Raw genomic sequence first — 19,817 nt, forward strand, 5'->3', positions numbered from 1 at the left:
GAGATGGTCCACCCATTTTCTTTCCAATCGGTCGTACGTGAGCAACATGACCGAGAGTGGAAAAACTCGATCTGCGGCGCACGGCAAAAGTTATTCCAACCCGTGAATCTGACCCGATCCGAAAAACGTGGATTAGGGTCTCTATCCAATGATCCAAATTGAAAGGTTGAAAGACAACATGACCCGACCCGATCTGAAAAGGTTTTGGAGCGGGTTGGGTCATGGGTCACCGCAAGATCACCTCTTTTCGCACCAACATTTTCAAACTAATATTGACTCAAACAATTGAAATTTGTATGGTTAAATCGAAGGTTTTAGAAATCGTATTGGGTGCAAAACCATTTCGTATTGGGTGCAAAACCTTTGTTTTAGTCAACGGTTGACAATTCAATTATAAAGATTAGCGAGTCGCTGAGTGAGTCAAGTGTTTTTTTGTTCAAAAACGGTTTTAAGGTGAAACAGAACCCAAATGAACCGGTCTGGTCTGATTTTCGAAACCATGGTTAAATCTATATTTTTAATAAAAAAATCGCTGAATATTTTAGGGGTTAGGATCAGGCTCTCCCAGCCTAAACTAAAAACTTGACCTGATCCGAAATTACTCGAAGTTGTATTGGCCCTGCTCATAGCGGACCCGACCCGATTACCAGATCATTAGTGATCATAACACAACCCACTAGAAACTTCGTCAGTGTAGATCTTTGCCACACATTATCATCTCCCCTCGGAAAGCGACGACTACCGTTTTGTTTCCTTCCTTCAAACCATGACAGCATGACTCAACTCCATGAAAAGTCTGTCAAAAGTGCGAAGGTGTCGACCCTCGAAGTCTCAACCACCACAGACTACTAAATCATTTAATACTCACTTCACAATAATAACGCATTCCTCGGATTTGCTTTCACTCCACTCTCAGTCTTTCACTCTCTGCTTAAGTTAGATTTCCCACCAAAACTTAACGCCATTATCTATTCATCAAATTACTTCCTTCTTTTTGCTTGCCTGTGTATCACTGTATCCACATTTTCTCCCTCCTGTAAATCTCATCCCCGGAGAGCTCTAAAAATGCAGGAATTTCGGCCGGAATCTTCGGCCATGACCTTTGATGAGATTTCCATGGAGAGAAGCAAGAGCTTCGTGAAGGCTTTACAGGTCAAGCTTCTTGTCCTTTTTCCTCTCTTTGCTTTCTAGATCCGACTTACCTCTTCTTGATGACATTTGCTAGGCTTGTGGTTTAGATCTTTTTACTTCCCGTGATTCTTTGCATTGAAATTGACTGTTTTTGGTGTACTTAGATTTCGATCTGTTTGTCTATTTTCTTTAGATTTCTTGGCTACTTTTATTTTATTTTATTTTATTTTCCTGACTGTCTGATTGAATTTTACTTTGGCGCCTCTATTAGCTGAATGACATTGTTTTTTAGAATACTTGGTTTCGAGTTCTGGTCTTTTTGTAATCACGGTTTAGATCTTCTCTTTAAGCTGTACCTTTCTTCGTTTATGGGGTTCCCTCGCTTTTTTAAGTCTTCATTTCAAGTTCCAATGTGGGAGCTGTTGCGAGTGACATGCCTCTGTCCTGTGAGCTTAATAATATAATTAATCCCTTCAGTTTTATTTATGTATATTAAGCTAAGGCTATTTGATATAAGCCTTTCGTTTCTGAAATTTTACATATTTCTGATTCCCCAACCATACTTCTCTTTTTTTTTTAGAGATAGAAAAATAAGTTAAAAAGAGGAAATAAGAGGAAATGAAAGTCGATGAAAAATTACCAAGGCAAAATCTCATTACCATACAGAATCAGACTAAAGACCTACTTACAGACGTAACTTGATTTTTATCATTTTTTTATCAATAACAAAGGATTTCACTAATCAATAAAAAGAGTAAATAGAGTACAAAGGGAGGAGATAACCTCTCTTATCATTTTTTATCACCGTTTTCACATTCTTCTTGAATGATGGAGTGTCATTCTTCAGCAGTAAATTGTTTGCAGTTAATATAACTCTGGTTCTAAAAACTTAAATGTTGCAATTTAAACCTCACATGGACAACCTTTAGTTGTACTAGATCATTGAACTTTCCTGTCCTTTATGGAAATTTAATTCTTATTAGTCGTGATCTTTGGTTAAGAAGCCAAAGAATTGAATTGGCCATATACTTCTGGACAAATTACAATAAAAGAAGAGACAATTCTCCACACTTACATATTGACATTATGAAAAACATGATTATAATTGTATCAGTGTCAGAATCATCCTTCAAACTGTTGAAAAGATCAAAATGTAATTCGGGCCTGTCTGAAAGTGAATTCATCAGAGAATGCTACTTTGCATGCAAAAGATTTTAACAAGTTCTTTCCCATGGAAATGGTTTTAGTAATATGAAATTATACAGTTTTACGAAGATTATTGTTTTTTTATTATTATTGGATGGCCATTCAGATGTTTCTATGTAAATTATTTAATTGGTGCTTAACCTAATGTTAAACTGTTATTGGTTAAATAGAAAAATCTGCCACTTCCTGGATAGCTCAAGTATCAGCTCATAGCCAAATACATCACTGCAACTTATTCTTCTAGACAGATTTCTTAGGATGATTTCAGTTGCAAAGATTATTGCTTGAATTCTGCTTTGATCATTATGTTAGTGTCTTTTTCAGGAACTGAAGAACCTAAGGCCTCAGCTTTATTCTGCTGCCGAATACTGTGAAAAATCATATCTTCATACTGAGCATAAACAGATGTAAGTGTACTTCTTCCACTATTACTTTTAAAATAATATACCTGTTACATGATAAGGTTTCTCTATGGTTTGAAAGGAAATTCAAGTGTATAGTTGTCAAAGCAGTAAACACTGGTGACTATTTGCTGAGTATAAGGTGGAAAAGGGACCCATGCATGTTCATATAAATGAGTTGCTTTTATAGGAAAACAGATTTCTTTTGCTTCTAATATTAAAGAACTAAACATTTCCAAAATTGGCAACAGGAAATATGGACTGTGATTACACTTAAAAAACAAGTAGTGTGTATCTGTTATGCACTGCTTGCTCAGTTAGTAGCATGTGCTTATACCAATCACCCATCTTGACATGTAGGTATTGGTTCCACTACTTGATTAATTAAATGGTGAATCGACAATAGTAGATCTTATTTCAATCAAGTGACTCAACATTATATTTATAATAATTTTTTCACATAGATCCAGAATTTTTCTCTATAAAATCATAACAGATGTTACACGACTGATGCTCATGATCTCCATACTAGAATTAAATTTTCTGGCCTGGCCTTATCTGATAACAGACCCTCCCTAGTTAGAATCTGCTGTAGGCATATCTATAACAATTGATGATAAATATATTTATCGAAAAAAAAAACAATTGATGATAAATATGGTTGAGTACCCACAAAGTCCAAAACCTAGATATTTAAACACCTACATTTTACCTTAATATTTTTTATTACTTCTAAATGGTTGAAAATTTATGGCTCTTTAGAATTTCATTTTGTAGTAGAAACATCTTTTAATTAAACAAAGCAATTTAGAATGGCTATCTTTGGAAAGGATCAAAAAGAGCGCCTTAGCACATTTATGTTTAGTGCAACACAAAAGAGCCTTTTTTTGGAGAGAAATTAACCGATTATATTAAAAAGGAGCTCCAAAGGTACATGCAATGGTGCACAGCAGAAAAAAAAAAAAAAACACTCAGATTACAAGGCAGATTTCTGTCACTATACAAAATTTCCTTGTGGGTACCAAACTTGGCCAAACGATCCACCATAAAGTTTATGATGTGGATGTCGGAAGCAGCAGCAGTAATTTAGTGCAGCAGCAGCAGTAATTTAGTGTTCTCAGCAGCAGCAATTTAGTGTTCTCATCCTATCTTATCTATTCAGTATTCTTGCCTTATCTGCTTTCAGTAGTAGGGATTAGTAAGAGTCTTATCTATTCAGTGTTCTTATCTTATCAGTTCAGTAGTATGGATTAGTAGGGAGTCTTATCTTATCTTATCAGTTCAGTAGGATAAATTAAGGGAGTCTTATCTTATCTTATCTTATCAGTTCAGTAGGACAGATTAGTAGGGAGTCTTCCTAATTAGCAAGGAGTCTTCCTAAAAGTAGGACTCTTATCTCTTGTAATCTCATATTTAAGGAGCTGAGAATATTGAATAAGATCATCGAAAATTTCAGTCAAGAAAGAGAGCAGAGGAGAGTTTGGTGATCTCTTGAATGAATCACCATTAAGGCGCCAAGATAGGTTCCTCAAGAAAAGGGAGGAACAAGGGAAAACAGGAGGTTTTCCCTGTGGACCAACCCGTGACGGGATCCTATTCCGTGGGCTCATAACAGTTTAACTCTCTAGGAATCCAAAAAAGTTTTGCATTCAGCAAAACAAGATATCTCTGGCCTCTTGTAGGTAATGGCCAACCTCCAGGGGCCACCATCCTTCTCCCAAAACCACTTAACAGTATTAGTAGAATCACCTGCAATGGTTAAAGAAGGCAAACCCCTTTCTTTTGCTAATCTGAGGTCTGTACATGCAGCCAAGGTCTCTGCTTTTGTTGAATCAGCAATCTTAATTGGACCACTGAATACCACCAAATGCTTCCATCCCTCCTTCTAAAGACACCACCAATCCCTGCAGTTCCAGGATTGACTAGGGCACTTCTGTCAAAGAACACTACTTGGAATCAGTTTCAGCATTGTATTTCTGTTGGTCTCCATGTCAATTTGGTTGGGTGTCTTTGTTATTCCTTTTTGGGTTTATGAAAGTAATGCAGGAAGGTAAAGGGAAGTTTGGAAATAGGGTGTTGGGTTCACATTTTTTTTCCCTGGTGTATCAGCTTCAGCATTGCATTTATTTTGGTCTCCATGTCGATTTGGTTGGGTGTCTCTGTTATTTCTTTTTGGGTTTATGGGAGTAATGCAGGAAGGTAAAGGAGAGTTTGGAAGTAGGGAGTTGGGTTTGTTTTTTTGTTTTTTTTTCCCGGCGATTCTTATCACCTAAAAAAACATAATCACCCAAAATCTGTGTGACTGCATTGTTAACAGTTCAGTTAAGATTTGTATATTTGGAGGGAGTGACTAAAGTATTATTACTGCATATTTACATAGAATTTGGAGCTCACAACAGCAAACTAGTTGTTTCATTTTCATGTAGAAGTAGAACATGAGTTATATACTTATTTTTTGTAATTGTTGGTTTATTGTCAAATACCAAAAAAATAAACATGAGCACGGTAACTTTGTTGTTGGCATCATTGTGCTTATTCTTTGAACTGAGATGGAAATTTTGCACCAGGGTGCTGGACAACCTGAAAGACTATGCCGTACGAGCTCTTGTCAATGCTGTTGATCACCTAGGAACTGTTACTTACAAGTTAACTGACCTCTTTGAACAACATAAGTTAGATGTTTCAACAATGGAGCTAAAAGTTTCTTCTCTTAACCAAGTAACTTTCTTTCCTGGCACAATCAATTGATAATCTTGCTCTAGAAAGGATCTCAGTGGATAGGAGCTCACCTAACTTTCTATGTTAATTTAGCAACTTCTCACTTGTCAAATATACACGGATAAAGAAGGCCTTAGGCAGCAGCAGTTGTTCACAGTAATCCCCCGGCATCATAAGCATTACATTTTACCGAGTATGAATACTATTGTTATTGCTTATGTTTGCAAGTGGTAATTAGCATAATGGGATGAATTGTAACTTTTTCTCTCCTGAAATTCTAAGCTAGATTCAGTCAACAAGAAAGTGCAGTTTAGTCCACAGATACAGATAGATGCCAGGCAAATGCATATTCAAGCAAGACCTCGTTTTCATCCTTCAGGTATCTTGTTCCTTCTGTCTTGGCATATTCACATCTTTATTTTGTGTGTGTGTGTGGGGGGGGAGGGGGGTCTTATGCAATGTATGAGTTTATTTTTATTAGTTGGATGCACATTCACCAGGCAACCCTCCATCACAAACTCTTTCCTGGCATTTAGCCTCAGAAACTAAATCCACTCTGAACAGGAGCGAGCACACTTTCATAGGGTAAGTTTTATTATGAGAAATTGAATTATCAAAAAATAAATATGATAAATTGTGTGGTTTTTTAAGTATTACAATGAAATTGCTACTCTAATCTATCTGAAAGCTTAAAGGTTTTGAGATTTTCTTATAATGCAGCATGGAAAACACAAAAGCTTCTGGAGCAACTTCTGGAGTTTTCCAACTGTTGGGTGTGTAATGCTTGACTCTGTAGATTTAGTTGATTATCTAGTTTTTTTCTCAGTTCTAACTAATAATTTTATGGTTTTACTATTTTACCATTTTCTGTGCTCGTTGTTTTATTGTTTGAAGTTACATTACCCATTATTAAACCATTATTTTCTTCTGCTGCAAACTCTTGTTCTTGCAGGTTCTGAAGAAGCTGTATCATCAAAATCCACAGCAGCTCGTCTTCACTCAGCTAGTGGAGGTCCTTCTTATAATACAGTTCTGCAAACTTTTTGTGTCACAGAGAGGGTAATGATATAATCAACAGCTAAGGCTATGTCTGGATAAGCTTCTACTTTTGAGCTTTGGGCTGTGGTAAAAAAAATGTGACATAAAGTGTTTAAGTGTTTGTTAAGTGTTTCTTTTAAAAATATAATCTAAAGTCAAAACACGTTAATCCCAACAACATAAAGCCTAAAACTGTGGCTTTGTGCTTTGGGGCTTTAAAAACACAAATTTTGAAGCTTATCCAAATGCAACCTAAAGCAACATAGACATTTCCAACACTCTTATAAGTGAATGATTGAATTGTACAAAGTTGAGCCATGAATGTTTTTAACCAAAATTTTGAAAATTGGACTAAACTGACTGGTTGAGCCACTATTGGACATCAATCCAGACCAATCATAACCATCTGGTTTTGGTGGTTTTGAGGCTAAACTGCTTAAACCAGGAGAAACAAGGACCAGGACCCTTTCTTTTGCAAGGTCTAGTCTGGTTTTCAGAACATTGTTATATAACACAGAGTTTGTTTGCTTTGATTATGCTCTAATTATATCTAATTTATCCATTTGGTTACATAAAATTTTTCTTTCTTTTTTGGATATATTTTGTTTACTTTGTTTCATATACTATAAGGGCTATTTTAAGATGCAGAGTTATCAGAATTGGATAGTGTTTATTTATACAGTTCAAAAGTTGCTTTCATGGTTCTTTAACTTTGTTTGCGTTATTTTATTTTTTATGGACTTTAAATGTGCTACTTAATGAAGCAAAACAAATGTTGAGGATACAAAGTTAAGGCATCATTAAGAGTTTCAAGTTTTAAACTATTTGAAAATTGTGAATCTCCAACAAGTATCTATTCATAAAATTCTAGAAGAGATCTGTGTGATGCATGAGGTGGTTTTAAAAAGATGCTCATGATACATTCAGTTTCTTAACTGAAGTGGTCGTCGGTAAGCTTAAATAGCCCCATATTTAATTTCTTATTGTTAAAAAAAAAACACACACACACACAAAATTCTAAAGGGATTGAAAAGAAATATGAGGAGTCTGAACTGCATTTTAGAATATAATATAGATAAGGCCAAGAATCACTGGACAACCTAGGGAAATTCCAGTGCTTCTCATGGTGGGGATTGGTGTGTGATCCTCACCTGCTTTTTAGTGGAACCTTTTATTCAAGTTTCAAAGGACTACATTAAGTCATACTTTTCTTCCCTAGAAATGCATGAGAAATTGTGAGAGGGTGGGAGATATCAGTTGATAGGGTGCTGAAGCTGAAGGAGAGAGATCTGGTGAAGGAAAGAACCTATAGACGTAGCAAGTTACAGTAAATGAACTCTTTTTTTTTCACCAGGGAAGGGGACAGAAATCTATTTTTAATCTCTTAATTGGTGACATTGTGTTTAATGTTTAATGAATAAAGTTGCAGTTTGGGAGCTCTATTTGAGTACTCTAGAAGTTAATTTTACTTGAAGATAGATTTAGAATCTGATGCAGTGGTGTTATCATGGTCAGCAAATCATGACCTTCTGTGGAAGCCTTGGAAGATTGAATTTGGTAGTGAAAAAACAAACATATGAACCCCAATCAATGTTTTTCAGTACAGGAACAAACTAACATATAAACTTAAACAGAAACTTGGCAAATTTTTGGGTGGGGTCAACACCCCAGCCATCCTCTAAGGGGGGGGGGGGGGGGGTAATTGCTTAGAATGGTTAGCTCCCATGAAGTGTGTGAATTATAAAAGAAACCTAAGTTCTCACTTTCTTCTTCCCGGCCGTAGTTGTCAAGGTGACGCCTAGGCAGGTGCCTAGGTGACAAGGCACCCTTTGAGGCTCACCTCGCCTAATCACCAAACAGTTTTGTATTATGTATTATAAAGTGCTTTTTTATTCTTTATTTTTTGGCATTATAATTATAAAATTGGCACTATTAAACTAAAATATTTATTTTGTGTGTTTATATACTAATTTCTTTTTATTATTTTCTTATTTTGTTAGGTTTTAATCAATATAAACATTGCTAAATTCTGTATTCAACCCCCAAATACTTTAAAACCTAAACCAATAAGTAAGGAAGAACTTAAAATGTTGTCTAATCAACACATTTTCTACTACTACTACTACTACTACCTACTACACATTTTCTTTTCTTCTTTTCCTATAACAAAAATAAGGGTTCAGCCCCTATATTTTTTGAATTTTCTTTTCCTTCTTTTTCTTCTCATGAATATGTTGATTTTCTATACTTTAACATGAACTCTATACTTTTCTTATGAAAATTATGAATAATTATTAAGGAAATATGGTTATGGTACCTAGGGAACTACCCTGGGATCTATGTTTTCTACATAAAAAAATCCATTGCCTAGGCAACAAGGCGCCCCCCTATCACCTAGCCTTGCCTTGGCGCCTTGAAAACTATGTTCCCAGCTATTGTGTTTTTTCTATTTTGTGGCTTTTATTCTATTACTTTTCAGTTAATTTTCACTCTTATAACCATGGTAGAATTTGAACTGATCAATCCAGTGGTTTAAAAGGCACTCCAAGGTTTCACACGCAAAGATTAGGTGATAGTATTATATTGATAAAAAAAAATAGGTGGCAGTATTATATACTCAACCATTGAAAAATTCCCTTATTTATTTCTTTCCTATCATGTAGTGCAACATTTGCCATTAAAATCTTATCTATAAAGAAGAAGGAAACGTTACCAAAACTTTAATTTATGAAATTCTTTTCCCTGAAAGAAAATCTATAGTTCTGTGATTAAGCTGTTGGTACAGCAGGCTTCTTGTTTCATGTTGAAGGGATTGATTATGTCTCATGTTTTTAGCCATGTTTGATGTTATATACCCCATAACGAGAAATTTACTGCTATTGTTTCTGTAGTCAATGTACATTTGATCTGCTAAATGCCTAGAGTTTAAACTTTTGCTAGAAGTAACTAGTTTTCTGCATTAGACACAATTCAATTGGCAAGCTGGTGGTTTCTTATGTCTGGACATGATTAGGTACACCTGTTGGTTGAGTATGAGTACGATAATTTAAATCAATTTTTAAGCTTGATTTTTGAGATTGGGGTGTTTTTAGGCCTCTCAGTCAACTGTACAAAATGTAAAATGCTCCAGTGTGTTACTATTGTTAGCCTCTTCTTTCCTTGTCGGCGGTGAGAGCTTAGGGAGTAAAGTACTGATAAAAAAAAAAAAAAAAGAGTTTAGGGAGTAAAGTGTGCATGAATCCATATTGTATTGAATTATCAAATATTGATGCTTCAACTGGTCCTTGAACATCTTAGTAGAATTGTAGGAACCGTTATAAACTTGTCTCCTCTTGCAGGATACTTCAGAAGGATCCAAGTCATTGATGGCATTCAGGTCCTTGGACAATATGGGTCGTCGTGAGATCATTCGCCCCACTGTTCGCAGTAAAAGCATGCTGTCAGCATTCTTTGTCAAACCCAAGTCATCAAAGCAGTAGGCAAATTTATCATGTGAAGTTGTGACAACCAGAGAAACCATCCTGCAAAATTCTCCATCTCTTGCCATCTTTCCTTCATCAACTGCCCAGTTGGAGTTTGTGTATGTGTGCTGACTGGTAGAAACATTTCTTCAATACTTTGTAGTCTGCAAGGACAAATCTGTCTTATGACCCTATACTGTCCAATTGCTGAATTTCATTAGGCGTCTTTCTGAAATCTGTCATATTTGGGCTACAGGTCATCCAAGGCATGTCATCCTGATCAATTGCATGTTGATTCTTCAGTGTAATGGGATTGTGTGGTACATTTGTTTTCCTCTTCTGCTTCGTTCCTTCACTATGTATAGCGCTTTGTTTATAGAGCATTGAATTCCATTTAATTGATGGTCAATGAAAAGCTTATCTCGTAAATCACATTGAAAGACTAGTTGTTCTTATCTCTTCTTAAAAGACCAGCTGCTCTTGATCTCTTCTTATAATATTCCAATTGGTCTGCAACCTTGAAACCATTTAATGGAAAATATGATTTTTGCAAGTTGACCACCTGTTTGTTACAGATCATATCCTTCAGGCCCCGTTTGCTTTTCGGTAAGTTATTTGTTAAATGCACTTACCTGGACCAATGTTCTTTTATTTTTTGGGTAAATAAGACAATGGCCATTTTAACCATAAAAATCCATTATTAAAATGGGCATTTTTGTCCCATCCAAGTGTTGATAACTATCCCCCTAGTAGAAAAGTTATTTATCCACCTGGAGATGGATATCTGGGTAAGCGATACTTAGTAAAATCAAGGTTCAAAATATCGATACGCCAGTATCAATACTCCTTTTGATAGTTTTTTTTCACCAACTGGTTCAGGGGAGCCGGTTTAGGACTTTGCCACACCCTGAACCGGTCATACCACTGATACACCCATTGTAGGGGCGTATCAGTGGGGTGCCAGAATGATACATATTGGCCGATACGTGTCGATACTTTGAACCTTGAGTAAAATAAATTTTCCTTGATCCCCACATAAATCAGGGGTTTCTTGGTCATTGGGAATTAAAATTCCACTGACCAACTTTCCCCTCTCAAAATCTAAAAAATAATCCCCCTCAATATCAAATTGAATGTGGCAAGAGAATATTTACATTTTACAGATCATATGTGGAGATTGTACCAAATTACTTGGCAAGAGGATATTTACGTTTCTCTTTTATTTTCTTTGCTTTATGCATCTCAACTGTAGTTTAAAATGCAATATCTTTTACAAAGGAGGCCTAAAGTAGAAACTAGCCAAAACTAGCAACACAATTCACGGTCCCTTTGGTTTACCGTAGAAATCAGAATCGGAATTGGAATTAGAATAGTCCATTCCCATAGTCTGATTGGTTCAGACAGGAATAGGAATGAGAATTGAAATCAGTAAGAATGGAAATAAGATTCCGATTCCATCCAATCAAACAGTTGGAATCGGAATGATTCATTACGAATCTGATTACAGACCCTATTCCAGTGAACCAAACGGGGCCTCAGTGATTCTGGCGCATGACAAGTATTGACAACGGGGCACAAAGGAAAAATCTAGCCAATCTGCCATACCAGTTCGACTAATTCACTCGTGAATCGGGATCCAGTTCTAAAATTGGGTTTCGAAATGAACGTTTCTTCATACATAATTATACCCATGGGTCTATACTACAATAGTTATTCTCTTCCCTTTATTAGCATAAAATGGTTTAGGCTTCACCGCACACCGCTTCAGATTATGTTGATGATTTCTGCCCTGTCCAACCCAGACCCGTATCAAATCCGCACCTAATGCGGATCGTGGCAGGGTCAAGCAATACCTAGATATTAATTAATGATACCGGACCCCTTCCCGACCTCCCCCGGCTGAATTTTGATGAATAACAGCAGTTACAAGTATGCCATGCCTTTCGAGTTTCGACGTTTACATACAGAACAAAATTATTTGCGACAAGCTTTCAACCGTCCGATTTGATCCGGAGGTGGAGGAGTGGATCTGACAAATTTCAGGCTAATCATGGGCACCTAATGTAAAAGTAATTATCCAGGTCCGAGTCCGACCCATTTATCTCACAACCGGAATGAATGAATCGGCGTCGATTGAGCACTGCGGCCGGAAAACAAAACTGATGTGCACGAGAAAGCGGCGTCGCATATAAGCGGAGTAGAAGGATGTAAACTCAATTTGCTGAATGAATAAATTCTCATCTCTTAGCAGTTAGCACCGACATAGATACATAAATTCTCTTTCTCTCTCTCCTCTGCCTCTCTTCCAGGATTCCGATCTGCCTGTTGAAGTCTTCAAGCGCGTAACTGATCCGTAGAAGTTTCACGTTTCCATGGTTCAGATCTGGTCGAGTCAACTCAAGCTCAAAGAATCCTGGGCTATAGGTAGAAGGATTTGAATTTTGCGCTTCTTCTCTCTTCCTCAATTTCTTTTGTCTCTGTTCAAAGTACTGGATTTTTCTTTCTTTTCCGATACAATTTTTGAGGTTTAGGGATCTCCAATTCCGTAGTCGGCATCGAGTTTTCATTGTACAATCTCATTAAAGCTGGGATTTAGCTGCTCCTTATATAGGATTTTGTTCTACAGATTTCGTCATTTTAAATGAGATTGAACAGATTGGAGCCATTTTCATTGGAAAATTTGTAGTTGTACAGCCATATGTGCTCTTGCCGCAGACAGTTTCTTTCCTTAGTCTCGAAGGGAGAGCGTACCAAATATTAGTTGGTGCTACATACTATCTCGTAGAACTGGTTTTTTTGGGCCTTACAGTTACTACATTTTAGAACTGGTGCCCATTAGCTTGGACGCAGTAGTCACCTCGAAAGGCACAACGCACAATGTCGTCATCTCTTCATCAAAGACAACAGCAGCAGCTTCTGGCGGATCCTTATCCAATTTCACCACGTTCTACGAGCGGTTACCAAAGATCTATCTCTCCCTTCAGCCGAACTGGCCTTCTCATATTTCTGTCTCTTATGGTAGTTCTGGGTGTTCTTTTCCCGTGGATGGACATGATGGAAAGTTTCATTTCAGCCGGTGGAAGCTCGCTTTCGAAATGGCGGGATTACACGCTGGCCCAGGCTGTGTCTTTTGTGGCAAAAAATGGAACAGTTATTGTCTGCGCTGTGAGCCAGCCTTACCTGCCGTTTCTAAATAATTGGTTGATCAGCATTTCCAGGCAGAAGCATCAGGAGCAGGTACTTGTTATTGCTGAGGATTATGCGACCCTCTACATGGTAAATAAAAAATGGCCCGGTCATGCCGTTCTCATCCCGCCTGTACCCGATACTCAGACAGCTCACAAATTTGGATCTCAGGTACTTCTGGCACTTCTTCCCTAAGTACGTAAGAGGCTGGATGACCACTAATTTTAGCTGTCTTGTTACTGTTTTCCATTTTGGATAGCTGAGTTCTTTGTAAACAAAGGATAACCTGATCTATAGGATAAGTTTGGTACTAGCTGTATATTTTGCACTTGACTTGATATAGATATAGTTTACTTTTTATTATCTTAACTCTGGTTTAGTTTATTATTTTCTCTTTTTGTTTGAGTTCTGACCATTGGAATGATTCGTGTCTATGTTCACCAAGTGGCTTGTTAAATTCCTCTGATTTATCTAATTTGGCAGGGATTCTTCAATTTTACATCCCGCAGGCCTCGCCACCTTCTGCAGATTTTGGAGCTTGGATATAATGTTATGTATAATGATGTCGATATGGTCTGGTTGGCAGACCCGTTTCCCTATCTCCAAGGCTATCACGATGTGTACTTCACAGATGATATGGCTGCAGTATGTACATCCAGCTTCCTTTCCATGATTTTAATTGTTTAATTTCCAAATAGGGGTTGCAGAAGCATGTAGATCAAAACAAGGATACTGAATGCATAATTGCACACTACAAAAAGTCTGCCAACTTTAAATGCATCTAAGCTAGATGTTTGTTCCGGAAGCAAGAGCTCTAGCCTCTATCTATCAAACACACACACACACACATACATACACAAAAAAAAAGAAAGAAAGAAAAGAGCTGTAGCTTCTCTAATGTGATGTGGAAATACCAAAGCTTTGACCAATCAGTGAAGATGAAGACCTAGTTATCATCTACCTTCACCTGCTCTAGTCCAACAATAAAGGTCCATTTGGGAGGGGTTAATTAAAACAGTTCATAATCCACTCAACATTCGGGAGAAGCTTCTTTAGAACTTTATCATTAACATTGAATTTTCAGCATTTAGGAAACTGGGGCTGGCTTTCTGCATTTCAATTGCTCAACTTCCTTTTTGTGCCTTGTAATCCATGAAAGCCAAAATGGCTCCAGGATAACCCTCCCAAATTGGTACTAAGACCTGAATAAACCAATAAGATTTTTCCTACTGCATCTATGAAAGTCCCCCACCAGGCCACTACCTGCATACACACAAAAGGCCCTACTTTACTCCAAGAGCAACCATCAAAAACTGAGCTCCATTGCTCCCTAAGGAGAGTAGGCAAACTTTGAGGGGCTATCTGTGGAAGTAAAGGATGTCTCCACAAGAGGCTGACCCCAAAGTATGCCATAAAAGGAAACATTAAAGGAAAGTCTTTAAATCTTTTTTTATCAGTATAAATTGTATTAATAATGATGAAAGGAGAACTTCTCTTATATCCCAAACTAGGTATAGAGAAGACCATACATAACAGCTCAACATCTGACAGTAACACTCTATATATAGTACACAAAATAAAAGTATTTGCATTACATCAATACCCAGCCCAGCTGCCCAGGTATACCCACAGTATATTTTCTCTATAAGTCCATCTGCTATTTATTTGCTGATTGAGGTATCCATTTGAATGAGCAGTTCAAATTAGATGCCAAGAATTTTGCTTCTCGGATCACCGACCTTCTGCTTTGTTTTTCATCCAGCTTAGGAAAGCCAGTTTCAGTCCTTGAGCAAGTGCCTGGGACTCGGCTCTTAAGGAGTTTCCTTCCCCTATTGGTCCTGTTGAACTCATCCTTATTAAGTGCTGATCTTTCTCTATCTGATGTTTCAGAGAGTTCACAATGTTTCCACCCTGGTTCCAGTCCAGGTCCTCATGCAGCACTTCCGGAAATTGATGAAGCCTCTTATGGTTTTCAGGCAGTCAATATCCTGATTGCATCAAAGGACTGTCCAAGTCAGTATAGTAGTGAAAATTTTTTAGTTAAGGAAGTGGTAGTGGGAAGAGTTGGAGTTGATTTGGGTAGAAAGGAGTTGCAAGCTCCTAGCATTTCCGATGATGATTTGGCAGTTGTGAAGAGAAATAAAAAGGTACAACCAAATCTTATCTTGTGCATGTTACAAAGAATTTTTCACGCCTGAAAGTGGGGATTATTGCTGGCTGGATCCAGCGGCAAATATAAAAGTGTATGGTAGAAGAGGGGTGAATCTGAAATCCACTAGTAAGAAGGTCCAGGGTGGGTTTGTTCTGTTATCCAGAAGATGCTTGGGAAGCTTTCAATTGAAGGGGTGTTGGAAAAGTCTGATTCTTTAGGGGAAGAAAAAGGAGAGAAGGTGGATGATTGTGATCCCTCAGGTATAGGTATCAAGCCATTGGCTACAGTGGAGGAGGATTCTGGTGGAAGTACGGGTGTGAAGAGTCTTGTGGATAGGGACATGGAGGTTGGTAAGGCATTGGATTTGTTTTTTTTAGGTGAAGCTTTCGATAGAAGAGCTTTTGAAGAATTTGAAAAAAGGAAAAGGGAGAACTACCGAATGGTAATTAATAATATCAAAGGTGAACTACTGATTGGTAATTAATAATTATCAAGTGTTGGTTCCTTTTCTATATCTCATTCCTCTCCTGTAATCATTCAAATAGCAGTTATTGTTGGACACATCATCACATCCACATGATATTTTCCCTTTTCAAGTAGAGAGGAGATCATCTAACACAAATAGGTTAAGATATTAACTAGCATCTACCAATGGGCACCATAGAGGATTAGGATGTGGCTCCAAATCCCTAAAACATAAAAAGACATTATCAATGCCGGTCCTTGCTATTAGGCTCTTGGAAGGGATGGAATGGATACAGACCTAACCTCCAGCAATTTTTGTACAAAGTGGCTTCTCTTAGACTCACGCCCATATTTTTACACTTGTGAGCCTGTGATTTTACCATGTCAGCAAGCAATGGCTCCTCCAACAATTCCTAAAACATAAAGGCATATAATAAAGATGTTATAGATCATTTCGTAGCCTTACAAAGAAACATATATGGAGAGATAGAGGCCCAGTTTTCTTTCTTAAGTGAACCACCTGTTAATTTTTTTATATTTTGGTGCATGATTCCAACAAAAAATCCAAGGCATGGAGCAAAAGTGCAAAACCTATGGGTTTCTTTAGTCATATATTGCTAGTTGGATCATTTAGTGAGGTTGTCTATATAACCCAAGAATCTTTGATGTGGCAACTTGTTTTGGGACCAAAAGGACCTCAAAAGTCTTTCACACTTTAATCATGAGCTGAATTTCAGGCCATTATGGGTTTTTAAAAGAAATAAAATTGAAAGTTTGAACAGTAATGCAATCTGAAAATAGAGATAAAAATGCAAACAAAATTGGGTCTGAAAATATCGTTCAAATATTAAAAACATAAGATGGGAGGCATTTTTCTTGGAGTTGTACGGCCCAAATAGGGCTTATACAGAGCTGCTTCCAGCCCACTCAGGAAATAACCACATCCTCTTACACTTTTGGTTTCTCTTTTGGACTGATTTTGCCTTCTTGAATTCTTACACATCCACTTTTGAGCCTTCAATTTTCTTTTCTTTTCTCTCACTTTTTCTCTCTCTTCCACATACTCAGCCCCTTTTTATAGACACTCAAGATGCTTAGACTCCTATAACATTAATACTTACATAACCGATTGACCATTTCTAGCCCCAATAACTAGACTCTTAATACTATTAATGGACACTCTTAATAACCGATTGACCATTTCTAGCCCCAATAACTAGACTCTTAATACTATTAATGGACACTCTTTTACCTGAAACTCACTCAACCTCCAAACCTTTGCATTTAATGAATTTTCAATTTAACTCCAACAGTATGGAGCCAATTTGGACTCCAGCACATGGCCAATCCACAAGGTCCCCTATCTGATAGACAGTCTGTATTAGCCACAAGATTCTTCCACATGGGTGAGATCTTGTGAGCTTCCTTGATTGACCCAATTACCAAGGAAACCTTTTACACGTGTGTGTGTGTGTGTGTCTGAGAGAGAGAGAGAGAGAGAGAGATCAAAATAACCTATCAATGGTGGACTTGCTACCTGACAGCTGCATGATGCATGCATGATGATAGGTAGTCTCCACCTCCCTAAATGTGAGGTCTCATCTATATGTTGCTCACATCATTTTATGGTATTTGTAACTATAAGTTCATAATTTATCCATCGAATGTCACAGGTGAAACCTTTGAATCACTCTCATGATTTGCCACATCCAGGGAAGAAAGGGCGCACTTATATTTGCAGCTGCATGATTTTCCTGCGACCGACTAGTGGAGCAAAGCTGGTCATGAAGAAGTGGATTGAAGAACTCCAGGATCAGCCATGGTCCAAAACAAAGAAATCCAATGACCAACCTGCCTTCAACTGGGCTTTAAATAAAACTGCTGGACAGGTTTGCTCCTTACTCAATTGCTGTCTCATTTAGTTTCAGATCCAATAGCTGATGTTTTGCCTAATTAAAACCTCAGGTATTACAAATAACACAGCGGATGAGAGAATTTATTTGCTTAATTCATATTATACATACTGAGCTCTTATGTTGACTTGCTGAGAGAGCCATATTTAATGATTTGCTGCAGGTGGATTTGTATCTGCTGCCACAAGCAGCATTCCCAACAGGAGGGCTGTATTTCAAGAACAAAACATGGGTCGAGGAGACTAAGGGGATGCATGTCATCATCCATAATAATTATATCACAGGCTTTGAGAAGAAGATAAAGCGGTTCCGTGATTTTGGGCTCTGGCTAGTGGATGATTATGTCCTTGAGTCACCACTTGGCAGGATATGACAAATGGATGAACTCCTTAGCAGAACCAGGTAGACTCCGTTTTGAAGTGCCCTTTTGTGGAGAGTTTTAGATAATGAAGCTTTTTTACCTGATCATCTTTCACACGCCTTTTAGTTGTTACGCTTAAAAAAGAATTTACAATTGTTTTAATCTGTAATGGTGCGTGATTCTTTTCTCCTATTTTGATACAGGAAGGCTATTCTTCACTGTAGGCATTTGAAGCTTATTGAATACTGTAACTGTTGGCTCTGATAAGATCAGTAAACCATGGAAGACATCCCCCCCCCCCCCCAAATAAAAATAAAAAAATAAAAAAAAAAAGAAAAATCTAACTATTGTCTTGCGTTCCTCAAGTTGCCTACTTTCTGCCAGTAGGAGGGGGTGCATTGATCTTTCTGTCCCCAACTCTCCTTTGATGAGTGGTTTCACTGTCACCCTACCTTGTTATCCCCAAGGGCCATTACCCAATGTTAGTCCTGTCTATCTGGATAAGAAATATTCATCATCGTGGATTGCAAGGGTCAAGAACGAGAATCAAAGTTGTCTAGGAATCAAAATGTCTAAAAGGGTATATGCTGATATTGTAGTATCAAGCAGTGTTGTAAAAAACAGATCCAAAGGGAATCACTTTTTTGTCCACATGTTAGATTAGTGGTTCAATCATTTGGGTCAAATGGGTTAACTTATAACATCTTAAATTAAATAACAAAAAAATATGAAAATTGATAAATTATAAAAAACATAATTTTTTTGAAAAAAAAAATGGCTGTCTTTAATACAATATTTTATCATATTGAATAGAATGAAGTATGATAAATGAGAATTGTTGTAATTAATGGTGGAAATGATTAAAAAAAACAGAGAGAATTAATGTTTAGCACATAATTTGTTGACTGGGTCAAATAGTTCATCGGTTCAACCAGTCATATCATTCTGTCATTGATCGATAATGATAAAAAAAAAAAAAAATTGCAAGTAAGCGGTTCAGGGGTAAAAGGCCAGAGATTTGGCTGCTGGATGATAGGTTGTTTACCGGTCTGGCCAATATGTTTGACTAGAGGTTGAGAACATTGGTACCAAGTAAACATGCAATTAGTTTTACTTATATCAGAAAAAAGTAAGAATGCAATTATTAACAAAAATGACGTCGATTTTGGTCAGTGCAAAGTCCATTCAAACAGCCTTTATTGCCTTGCATTGGGAATACAGAGGTATTTCTGTATTTCCAATGCAAGACCCAATCTGTTCCTCACACATGGTGCCTTATACGGGAGATGTTCCCAATGCATGGTGGGATGTGCCTGTAAAGTTGTGAGTCACCATCTCACTTCTCTCAATGCAAGATTGTTGCAAGAAGCTGTTCAAATGATGTGAGTACGGGCTCCCAATTCAACATAAAGACAGCACCCCCAAGGGTAAATACGAAATCTTAATGCTTAGTTTGGAAAGAGTATAAATGCAAATATGTAGAGTGCAAAACCTTATATTTTGTATGTATTTGCAAGACATATTTGCATTTGTACTCCTAAACTGAGCCTAGTTACAGAGTCAATGGTTGATCGTGCGTGATCTCATGTAATCATTTTTATTTTTACTCTACATTAATTTCCCTAGTACTGACCTAAAAGTAAACATGAGAATTTGTAACTAATATTGATTTTTTCACATATGAAGGGATTCAAAGCATCGATGCTCATTGTTTCTTATATTCAACGTCTCGGTATCAACATTGATAATTATTGTTTCTCACTTTTTCAATTTGAAAGCTTTAAT

General features: G+C 37.2%; 2 protein-coding genes across 6 annotated transcripts; both read left to right on the forward strand.

Annotated features, from left to right (window-relative positions):
* Window positions 1-774: 774 nt before the first annotated feature.
* LOC148845777 (protein ABIL1-like) lies at window positions 775-10,395 on the forward strand. 5 transcript variants are annotated; one of them, XR_016102306.1, is made up of 10 exons: window positions 791-1,152; window positions 2,662-2,744; window positions 5,306-5,456; window positions 5,550-5,649; window positions 5,743-5,835; window positions 5,957-6,041; window positions 6,177-6,229; window positions 6,409-6,515; window positions 9,833-10,074; window positions 10,212-10,395. XR_016102306.1 is itself a non-coding variant. In XM_088955156.1 (9 exons), exons 1-9 carry the CDS (start codon window positions 1,066-1,068, stop codon window positions 9,971-9,973), a joined length of 894 nt encoding a protein of 297 aa, XP_088811282.1. In that variant the 5' UTR covers window positions 775-1,065; the 3' UTR covers window positions 9,974-10,395. The 5 variants fall into 5 exon arrangements, 3 of the variants coding, with proteins under 3 accessions (XP_088811282.1, XP_088811281.1, XP_088811283.1); XR_016102307.1 differs by having other exon boundaries at window positions 5,749-5,835; XM_088955156.1 differs by having other exon boundaries at window positions 775-1,152; window positions 5,749-5,835; window positions 9,833-10,395.
* Window positions 10,396-11,709: 1,314 nt separating this feature from the next.
* On the forward strand, window positions 11,710-18,327 carry LOC148845778 (UDP-D-xylose:L-fucose alpha-1,3-D-xylosyltransferase MGP4-like). Its single transcript, XM_088953821.1, has 6 exons — window positions 11,710-12,379; window positions 12,582-13,312; window positions 13,625-13,786; window positions 17,432-17,647; window positions 17,835-18,073; window positions 18,236-18,327. Exons 2-5 carry the CDS (start codon window positions 12,833-12,835, stop codon window positions 18,042-18,044), a joined length of 1,068 nt encoding a protein of 355 aa, XP_088809947.1. The 5' UTR covers window positions 11,710-12,379; window positions 12,582-12,832; the 3' UTR covers window positions 18,045-18,073; window positions 18,236-18,327.
* The last annotated feature ends 1,490 nt before the right edge of the window (window positions 18,328-19,817 follow it).

The sequence above is a fragment of the Nelumbo lutea genome, chromosome 7 (assembly GCF_056320005.1).
Source record: "Nelumbo lutea isolate HS-2025 chromosome 7, American lotus-T2T, whole genome shotgun sequence".
Lineage (NCBI taxonomy): Eukaryota > Viridiplantae > Streptophyta > Magnoliopsida > Proteales > Nelumbonaceae > Nelumbo > Nelumbo lutea.